This window comes from Bactrocera tryoni, chromosome 2, assembly GCF_016617805.1.
Source record: "Bactrocera tryoni isolate S06 chromosome 2, CSIRO_BtryS06_freeze2, whole genome shotgun sequence".
NCBI lineage: Eukaryota > Metazoa > Arthropoda > Insecta > Diptera > Tephritidae > Bactrocera > Bactrocera tryoni.
The window spans coordinates 5,487,494-5,498,695 of record NC_052500.1 but is presented as its reverse complement, the minus strand read 5'-3'; the positions used below and the strand labels follow the sequence as shown (position 1 = coordinate 5,498,695).

The 11,202-nt window shown below is 35.9% G+C and overlaps 1 protein-coding gene across 6 annotated transcripts; it reads right to left on the bottom strand.

The window, feature by feature from the left end:
- Positions 1-1,649: 1,649 nt before the first annotated feature.
- LOC120769010 (protein grindelwald) lies at positions 1,650-9,348 on the bottom strand. Of its 6 annotated transcripts, none has more exons than XM_040095853.1 (4): positions 9,316-9,348; positions 6,734-7,163; positions 2,785-3,087; positions 1,650-2,722 (listed from the first exon to the last, which is right to left on the bottom strand). In XM_040095853.1, exons 2-4 carry the CDS (start codon positions 6,981-6,983, stop codon positions 2,556-2,558), a joined length of 720 nt encoding a protein of 239 aa, XP_039951787.1. In that variant the 5' UTR covers positions 6,984-7,163; positions 9,316-9,348; the 3' UTR covers positions 1,650-2,555. The 6 variants fall into 6 exon arrangements, with proteins under 6 accessions (XP_039951787.1, XP_039951783.1, XP_039951784.1 ...); XM_040095849.1 differs by having other exon boundaries at positions 6,734-7,208; positions 8,897-9,342; XM_040095850.1 differs by having other exon boundaries at positions 6,734-7,208; positions 8,981-9,342.
- Positions 9,349-11,202: the final 1,854 nt, after the last annotated feature.

Sequence of the window (11,202 nt, the reverse complement as noted above, 5' to 3'; positions counted from 1 at the left end):
GCAGAATTCATAATGACAAAACTGAGACTTTTTCAATAGATTAGCTGTCCGTCAGTCCGTACAATAAAGATGACTTAAATGTCCTGTTCCTCCCACGAAGTAAAACCTTGCCGGTGGTTCCGTGCGAGAGTTTTGAGTTGGGAGTAAGTTAGGTTAGGTTAAAGTTTCGCACTCCGGCTTTCGATGTTTCCTCCTACTATAAAAAAGTAACTTCATTTCGTGAAGCTATTTCAAAAGCTAACAAATCTATGACCTTTGACGAGCTCAGGGAAAACATTCAAGATGCTCGAAAAGCAGGAAAAGGCCTTAATTTCTCTTTGCCCAAAAAAATACGACCTTGATTGATGTTGAGTTCAAGAAATACAATTTATAATGCGTGAAAAGCAAAAATAAATATTACAAATGTTTTAAGAATCAAGGACCGTTGTATTCCGAAGTTATCAAAGTTTACTTACCGATATGAAAGATGGCGCGCTTGTAATAAAGTATCTAGTGAAAAGAGAAAAGAGGGTTTTAGGGGTTTAAGCCACCCCCCAATTGTAAAGAATAGGTGTTAAGTTTTTCAAGTGTTCAAGTAGAATTTATAGCGCAAAAAACCATGATTAAGTTGGTTTACCCCAAAAAATTAAACTATTTCGCTTATATCGAGCTGAAAGTAATTATAATGAGGTTTGATTTTCTAAGAAATATTTCAATATTTACATAAAGATATTTCTATATATTATTTTTATATGCTTTATGAGTCATATCTCCTTTGCTTTTCTTCCGATTCGTCCTCAAAACGTCACTCGAACCACGAGCCTCGGCTTTCGATCATTCCGCAGGTTGCGCGTACATTTATGCGCGTCTTTTTAATTTATTTCATGTCTATAAGTCTATTGTTCCAACATACCGCTAGGTGCTATTGAGGCGATGTGATCCTTATTTGGAAACATGGATTCAGGGGCCTTAATCCTACGTCTACAGAGTGCTTTACAGGCTATTAGAAGGTATTCTGGTGTTTCAGACTCCAAGTCGCAGAACCGGCAATTTGCACAAGAAGCTAGGCCCGTGTTAAATAAATGCTTCTTGAGCTTGCTATGGCCAGTGTAGAAGGCGACAAGTAGCCTGAGTTTTTCCCTTGCGAGATTGATTACATACCTATAACATACCACATGCCATAACCTTTTGAGGTTGTAACCACCCATTGGCAACTTTGCATGGCGCAGGCCTGGGAGTTATGGCCAATGCCTCTCCCTACCCAATGCTTCATTATTACGTAGCAGCACCTTTATGATGTGGGGCCAACCGCTATGAAAGGTTCCGGTCCTACCATGTTGGTGGATGCTGCAGAACGTGGATAACTGAGTATCAAATATGATAGCACTACAGCTCTGAGTTATATTTGTCGGTCAAATTAGCAAGCTTTTGCTATTGTTAATAAGCATAGTGAAATTCTAGCTTAATTTTTCGATGATTTCTTTACGTTTAATGCCTAACCATTAAGCACACCAACCAATATGAGTACAGGTATGTGTGACGTTTATAAATTTACATATTTTTGACAATAATAGAAGAACTTGCTTTATGAATTTATTTCATGAATTTTAAATTTACTTACGGAAAATGCTAATTTTTTGCAAAAGTCGTTCAAGCACAAAACTCATTTCTCATAATCAAAGAGTATAATTTTATTAAAATATCTGTTATATCTAATATATTGCTTATCCGTAAGTACATAGTATTTAAAATGGAAGCAAAACTTACTCGCTACTTTTAAAGAATAAATATCACTTACAAAATGGACGTGATGTTTTACAGTGCTTGATTAAATCAAATCAATATCTCGAACCAATACAAAAAATCGTTATTAGTCAGTACTTTTTGGGATTTACATCGATAATTTAATTTGTAAAATCATACTTAAGTACTTACCCAGCTGTTTAATACTTTCTCAATGATGTTTACGTTGCTAGTTCAACTGATGTCTTCTCTCTTTTTCTTCATTCTTTTAAAACTAAATAAATTACTAACTTTAAGTACATGAGTATGTGATTAACGTCAACACGCCAAAATATGAGTCATTGATGATTCTCACTGAATTTGCAATAGAAAAAAATATTGAAAATTTTAATTATTTAAATATACGCTATGAAATTGCTTAGCTGAACCGCAGCTTCTATTATATTTAGGGAAATTTCAGCGATTATTATAGTCATAGATTTTCAACGGGTTTTCGCATTATCATCATGCTCACGATCAGTTACACGCTGAGCATTTGTGCGATTACTGTTTACGGCAAGGTGCCATCACTACCGTTCACTATTGCGATTTTCAAATATAGATACTTTTTCAATAATTACTTCAAATATGCAAAAAAAAAAAAATTTAGTATTGCTATTACAATACCGAAACTGTGACCACTGTTCGATCGATGAAGATCAAATTTGTGCATCGCTAGAAGTCTCAGCATTAACAAAAAATGTTTGCACTAAGGTTTTGAATATTAAATATGAATTACTTTGCCTTAAAACAATTTCGACAACAGCCACAACTCCCACGTATGTTAGATAGGATCAAAACGCACGTACACTGCCATTTGGTTTCTCCGAAACAGGCGTCACGGCGAGCGCCTGATTATCATATGAGTATTCACCCGTCACAGTTGTTGACGGAGTGCTGTTCTCCGCCGGATAGCGCGTACTCACTGGTGTAGTCAATGTCATAACCGAACCTTCGGCACCTAAAAAAAGGAGAAAGGCAATTATAGAAAAGAATTCAAATGAAAATTTCTAATCTCTCTACCTGTCACGCTGTAGATCTGCGATGGCGCCCGCTCCATAGCGCCATTTATGGCCATCACATTCGGTATTGTAGCACCGATGACCATGTCTTTGCTGTTCACTCCAGCGCCGGCTGCTTCATGGTGTTTATGCAGCTTCTTTAGCAGCAGCGCACAGAAACGTTTGCGTCGCAGCCAGCATATACACTTGTAGATGTAGCGTGCGGCGATGAGCGTGAGCAGCACGATCAGCAGGATCAGTATGGTATTTTGTTGTTCGTGTATGCTGTGTATTTCGGCTTTGAGCGGATCGTATATTTTGTAATCTGAAGAAGATGAGTTGATAAATAAAGTGAATGTTAGTATGTATGGAGATACCAAAGGGAACAAAAATAATTTTCAAATGAATTAGTGCTAAGTTGGTAGGACTGTCCTTAATTACTATGCCAAATATGAGCGCGTCATCTCAACCAGTTTGTTAACATCAACTACTTAAGTCGGTACACCTCACCACAGTATTGGCTGCCATTTTAACAATGGATAAAAATGTCGAACAAAGATTTTGATCCAAATTTTGTATTTCTAACCGAATTTCGTGTGTGGAATCGGTGCGTGTTTTGGAAAAGATCTACAGTGCTTCAGTTTTATAAAAAACACAAGTCTACGAGTGGTAAAAAACCTTTAAAGGAGGTCGAGAGATCGTTCAAAAGATGCCTCGTTCTGGACGACTTCCGACCTCGGATGAAAATATTAAAAAAGGAAGTAAGTGGCGCTTGAAAATCGTCAGTCAAGAGTCAGAGAGATGGTTAGATAGCTTGATATCTCTCGCGAGAATTTGATTTTGTTGGATATTTTGGGTAGGAAATGCGTTCTTGCTTGACTCGTTCCGATATGGTTTGTTTTTTTTTCAATAAGAAGACCGTAAAAAAATCTAATTGGACATGCTTGATCGTGCGAGTTATGATCCCACATTCATGATGAGCATTATTACTGCCAATGAGACATGCGATTATGTGTTCGACATGCAAACAAGTCAACTATCATCGAAATGGAGGAGAAAATGAGCAGAAATTTTGCTCATTATTTCTTTCGACATTCGTGGCTTGGTGCATCATGAATTTGTTCCGGAGGGACAGAGGGTCAGTAAGGAGTTCTATTTGGGCGTATTGGGGCGTTCGCGTGAGAACATCTGTCGAAAACGCCCAGAATTTTGGAAGAATAATTCATGAATTAAAGCGTTGATAATGCACCTTCGCATCGAACCACGATAACCGCTATCAAATTTAAATCCAAAAATGCAATAAATACTATCGATCAACTACTAAATTCAGCAGATTTGGATCCGTGACATTTTTTCGTGTCCCCTAAACTGAAATTGCCGCTTCGTGGAACCCGTTTTTATTTGATCGAAGAGATAACACAAAATTAGTGGAAGGCGATCTCAAAAAGTGCTTATGAAAAGTGGGTGGTCATCTTTGAAGGCACCAAAATAAATATTGATGAATAATTAAATATTTTGCTTGCTATACAAACTGACCGACCAAAATCAAGTCCTTGTATTGAAAACTATTTATTATAAAAAATGGAGTCAATTGGGCCAAACTTCGGATTTAGGATCACCATCGGTCGCATTGGGTTTTCTGAAAAAGTTCTAACTTCCTCCAGTTTCCACCATAATAACAACAATATTTTTTTCAACAACTCTAATATATATTTAAATGAGCCTGAAAACGTTAAAGTTGATTGCTTTTGCCTAACTCCCCGTTTAAATTAAATTTAGACGATTTTACGACTCAAGACTTTTCCAGTCCCTTATACCATCTACAGTTTAAGAAATGGTACTATTTTTTCAAAATCAGCAATTATTTAGAACTGCTGCTAAGTTCAACTTAGCTTTTACTATATATTTATTAAAACGACTTCCGATTTTTCACACCTGTAAACTTCGCTTCCTCACTTTGCTGCATTTGCAAATTCTTTCGTCATGATGTCATTTGCTCTACCGGTTTGGCGCATGGTTTTTTATTGTTTTGTTAACAGATAACGTCAGCCGTTGCACACAATGGAAAGTCAGTTATTAAATTAAAAATAATAGTAGCTGTAATTGTTTTAAAATACATATGCAAATTGCAATTTACACACTCCCAAAGCTCTTCTGAAGAGTGTTCTGCGAAGCGTTGTCGTGAAATCATAGAAAAAAGGTCGCACAATTTTGCTTCAAAAAGCATGTTTGCATGTATTTATAAAGCACACCTATCCACTATATACAAGTATGTTTGCTTTGTTTATTTGTTGTTTATTCATGCACTTGCATTTACCTATGACTTTTTGTTGTTAACGGCAGCTCAAATTGCATTGCACGCCAGGCGGCAATTTGTTTGCTTTAGAACTTATTTTTCCACTATTTTTTATTTTATTTATATAATTTTTTATCAAGCCGCATTATTTGATTTGCGCTGCAATAAGAAAATTGATACAATGAAATGTGAATTTTTTCACGTATTAAATTTGATTAGATTATAAGGCATTATGCACGAAATTTAACGCTAATTACCTCGAGATTTCATAGGAATAAGTTTTAGTTGTCAAAATGTGTTCCACGTGAAGTTACCTTGTTAAATTAAAAAGTTTTCCAAATAAGGACTTGAGTTTGATGGATCAGTTTGTATGGCAACTATATGCTGTAGTTGTCCGATATTGGCGTTTTCGACAAATAAGCAACTTCTTGAGGAGAGAATCACATGTGCAAAATTTTAGATTGACCACTCAAAAACGGAGGCACTCGCGTATATAAAGACGGACGGGCTGACGGACAAACAGACGGATTGACAGGCAGAGTGTTCAGAAGACTCTGAACACGTACTCTATCATTGCCCTCGGTTCAATTGAAAAGCTGAAAACCACACTTGGAGGTAGTCTCACGGTGGAAAATTTGACTGCACTTATGTGCGAGGCCTCTGTAAACTGGAAAGCTGTCAGCGTAACGGTAGCTCTAATTATGACAAGACCTAGACATTTACAACAGATTAGGCGTCAATCAGTCCGTACAATAGAGGAGACTTAAATGTCGTATTTTCTCCCATGAAGTAATGCTTAATCCAGTGGTCAGTGGAATAGACATGAGATGGGAGCAGGTTAGTGCAATAAGAGCTCCCTTGGATTTGCCAAGCGTTCGAGAGAAGCAAATCGAAAATCGGTAACAATTTTTCAAAGGGAACGACACCACTAGCAAGTTCTCAGGCGCATGCGCTATTGTGTTGCTCTACTTTGCCTTTTTTTTCAGACCAAAAAATATTACCGTAATCTTTTGGTTTCGTGCAGCGTCCATACAATTATTCATATTATGTCATTCAAAATTATGAAACTGATCAAAAATCTGTAAAACAAAACTGGACAATATTGAAGAGAGCTAATATAGTTTCTTCTGACTACTGAAACTAAAATACATTGCAAGATTTAGCGTGGATACTTCCACATTTAGAAACTCATAAAAACTTTAACATGAATTTCTGGTAACGGTCTCGGGTAACTAACATGTAACTTAACCGGTAGTTGACTTTCAAGGAAGCATCCATTTATTTTTTGTATCCTCATCAACACGCTAACTTAGTTTTGCTTTAACATAAATATTTTTTGAAATAACAGCAGCGCTTGAAGAAAGCGAAATGAAATGGTAACTCCTTAACGATCATTACTGCGTCCACCCATTTATAACACGTTCGAATACATATGTAGGTATGTACCATATATTATATGATATTACCGAAGGTGGTAAGACTGATCTTAAACGCTTGTTAAAACCTTAGGATACCTAAATTAAGGATCAATCTTTCACACAGTCGAGATGGGAGATCTCCAATGTCTCAAAATCTTTAAACTTTAAAAAAAATTGACAGCTGAGTTTCTATCCAGTTTTAAAGGAACCAAATTTAAAACATTATTATTTCCACATATGTATGTAAGTCCACTTACCGGCACATTCCCTTGCACAGCTGTCCGCATGGAAATTTTGCGATTCCGGATTACAGATGTATTCACATTGATCACAGCCTTCGAGGAAGTTCGAGCAGTACTCTTCAACTGGTCTACAAATCTTGCCATGGCAATCCTTGCTGGCAGCCGTTTTGCCACCCGAAGCTGCCTTGGCGACGGCCAACGAAGTCGGCAGCAGCAGTGAGGCAAAGCGCAATGCCAGCGCACTGGCACTACTACCGAAAGGCATGTCGGCAGCACGAGTTTATTTATGTTCGCGTTTTATTCGCTTTTACTATGCTTTTTTCTCACTTAAGTGTATTTCCGTTGTGTGTTGTTGGTTTCTCATGTACTTTTCTGTATACTTTTATTTGATTTCTCTATTTATTTTACTTTATCTGTTTTATGGCAATATTATTTTGCAACTTTTCTAAAATGGCAACGAAAACAGCTTTTACGATCTGTTTACTCGCACCTTAACAGCCAACAAATAATTATTAAAAGAAGTAAAATGTGTTGTTGTGCGGCCTGTTATGAAGTCAACTTGCACACTTACAAATGTAAGTGTTTTTTCTTTTCAGTTTTTTCTGTAAGTTTGTTGTTGTTTTTGTATTCTGTTACCTGCACGCGGCAACTGGTTAGTAGAGAAATGTGTAAGTGGTTAATTGGTTGGCTGTTAAACAGCTTGTTCGGGCCGTTGTTGGTTGATAGCAAACCGGCAAAGATGTCGATGACTCATACGCAGTGATCAGTGAGTGGCGAGCATTCTGAAGGTCTGTACACACGCATGGCGCATAAAAACAATGCTATGCTGCGGTTTTACCAATTGGGAAGTGGTTTAGTATAGTATATGCTATATATGTACATATATGTAGGTAAGTATGTAGTACAATTCTAAGAGCAAGAAATCTGGACGGATTTATGTTTAAGTTTCACGTTGAGGAGCTCTAAGATCTATTTTTGCAAATTAGTATGGTTCAAAAAAATGTTTGAAGCTTCCTTTGATAAGAGTGCAACTTGATCGGTTACTAGGTAATTGTATTGTGGGCAAAAAAATGTGTATTAGGGCTGTTAATAGTGGTAGGTGACGTCAAGAAGGTTATAAAAAAATATTAAGAACGTATTGCTAGTAAATTTTGAGAATTTCTTAGGCATTTTCCATTTCTTCTTAATACATTTCTCAGATTAATATGATTTCGGATTTCATGGTAGAGTAGGACTTTTGAAAGATCGATTAATTCCAATCGAAGGATGATTTCAGCAAAATTCTTACTGCTTCAGAAACACTTAATAATCTTAAGGGCTACAAGTATGAAATTAGTTACATATTTTTCATACTTCTTGCTTGATTGCATGCATCAAATCTTCTCTAAGGAAAGTATAACTGTGGTTAGTATTTATTTTTATGAACAATTAGTTGGCAATTGGAAGATAAATTTGATAAAGAAGTCGAAAATTTGTTACTGTAGTTACTATTAATAGAATTTCGAAATAGTATGTTTTGTGTGTTCAAAAAACGATAAAGTCACCAGGGGCGGATCCACCGGGATCCATCATATATATCCAAAATATATTCTGCGAAGAAAAGTACTTTGAGTGGTAGGTACAAAATTTCATGGTTCGATCACAAAAAAAAAAATTTAAAGAAATTATTTTCTTAAAATAATAAATTATTAAGATCTTTAAAATTTAGCTATTTATGAAGCACATTTCCTCACTCAGAAGCACGTTTACTTCGAAACCCATTCAAATATACATATATACATATGTACATATGTATAGATTTTCAGCGAGATGAGGTGAGTCCAATTAGTCATATCCGTCTGTCTGTCTATCGCATTATTGAGATATCAATCTGAAATTTCGAGTACGTGCTTTTCTTCTCAAGAAACTGCTCACTTAAGAAAACCACCGATATCGGACCCCTAAAGGGTATAGCCGCCATACAAACACTTTATTTCTTATATGGAATTTTGTTTGGCGAGATATTTTAGCAAAATTTGGCATGGATTATTTTCCAAGCTGCAATCTCTGAATATATTGTTCATTACATGGCATTGCTGCTTAAAATCAAATTTTAGTATGGGAATTTTTTATTTATGAAGAGTATTTTAGTGCAACTGAAATTTAAGTTTATTTAATTTGTTTTGAATATAATTATACCGAAATTGTAAACTTAGTACGTTTTAAATTTTTAATTAATTATTTCATTTTCACTTATACATTTTACATAATTAATTTTTCCACCTTCACGCACAACTGGCTACTTCACATCGCGCATTTACGCAAAGCAGAAACTGGTTTAAGCGGTTAATGGCGAGCTCAAACGCACTGCCAATACACTTAGCCAACTAGCTTGCACACACAACAACACTTTTCAAGTTGGAATTCACAAATTCAGAGTAAAATAAAACTTGTGCATTTCAATTTATTTTTCGGTTAGATTTTAAATCTTTTAATTTTTCAAATTAATTATTTCTTTTATTAAATTATTTTTATTTAGGTAATTAAAATTAGTGGTTGCTAAAATTTCTGTCCACACACATATTTTCACACTCCCATATTACACACACTTTATTTACCCGCTACTAGTGCCCACTTTGAGCCAAGCTCAGCCAACAACTAAAGGTGTCGTATTTAAACAACAAAACTTCACTTCTCTACCGACTTTTGTTGGTTGTGTGAAAACATACATACATATCTACGAATCTTACGAGTGTAGCGCTCAACGATCGCTTGTTGTTTTTTTCTTTTAATGTGGCTTACTAATACAAACACATATGCGCAATTGAGTACCTTGTTGGAAATCAATCAATCGGCTCAAAACGTGAAATGATCTGCTCACCGAAGTGTTCTCTCAGTAAATCCATTGACTGATGCGATGTGCAATAAGTGGCGCGGTCTTGTTGCAACCAAAAATCGTCCAAATCATGAGCTTAAATTTCAGGCATTAAATAGTCGGTTATCATGGCGCGATAACGGTCGCCATTGATGGTTACGTTTTCTCTCAATTTTGCAAAAATGTGGACTGATGTTTCCATCGACCCACAAACCACATCAAACCGTTTTTTTTTTCTGGATGAAATGTCAGCTCTTGAAGCTCTTCAGGTCGCTCTTCGTCCAAAATGCGGCAATTTTGCTTGTTTACATACCCATTGAGCCCGAAATGGGCCTCATTGCTGAACAAAATATGGCTCGAAAGCGTTGGATCTTCTTGGAACTTTTCAAGAGCCCTTAGAGCGAAGCGATGTCGATTAGAAGGTCAAGCGGTTTCAGTTCTTGCACAAGCTGTATATTGTACGCTTCGTTCCATACGTCAGTTCGAGTTGCTTCGAACGGCGTCGAATCGATTCTCCACTGTCATCGTGTACACTCTCAGCTACGGCTGATATACCATATATTCTTCACTGTGTGCTGGACGGGGTTTATTCGGCTGAATATTATCCAATAATGAATGCTTGGGCTCCAGATGGGTGAAGGTGTTGTCAATAGTACGCTCAGTAGGTCAATTATGTTGACCATAAGAAAACTGAACAAAAAAACCTGACAGTTGGATACGACTCTCGAGTTATCTGCCTAAAAAGGCTATTGAAAAAGTCCTTTACTTGATTAAAAACATTACTATTAGAACACATATTTAGGCATAAATAATATTATTTCAATGAACAGTAAATAATCATAAAAAATATTATGAAATCTTTCCTACTAAGTGCTAGTAACTAACATTCATTACTTCTCCTCTGCATTTCCTATAGGCATCTATGCATTTGACGTTTGTTTGTCAACAACAATAGTCAGGCAATACAATCGGTTTGCTGCCAATTCTGTCGTTAAACGAGAGTCTACGGCCTTTAACGGCAAGTGTTGCATACATATGTTGGTATGCTGTTGTTTATAGGTAGGTAAATGTCTACTTGAAACGTCAATGCGTTTGAGTAACTTTCATTCGTTTGAGTTAGTTTTGAGCTCAGAGAGAATTTTATTGAAAAAATCTGTATATACATATGTATATGTATGTACTGAGACTACCTTATTGACTACCTGTTGCTTAGTGCATAGCAAAAGAGTGAAGTACTTTGAAAAGACAACAAGTTGACTCACTCAATTTCAGTTGAAAGTTAGTTAGTGTCATTGCTAGATTTTATTATTTGTATGTAATAAAACGCGGAAGAAATTAATAGGACTTTTTTGAGAAATTATTAATATTATATACTATATATATTATAAGTAGTTTAAATAGTGAATTTTTTTTTTACTTCAAATTCTTGTGAATACACGAGCATCTACAAGTATGATATGAGTAGTTACAAATGTAGAGGAGTTGGCTTTATGCCTCCTTTCACTCAAAACTGGTTTTCTTTAAAAAAACAATGCAAATGAGTTTAAAACCATGCACAATATATACATACATAGTTATTCATATATAGAGGTAATGCCAACAATTATGAAAACAAATAGGAAATGGAGAC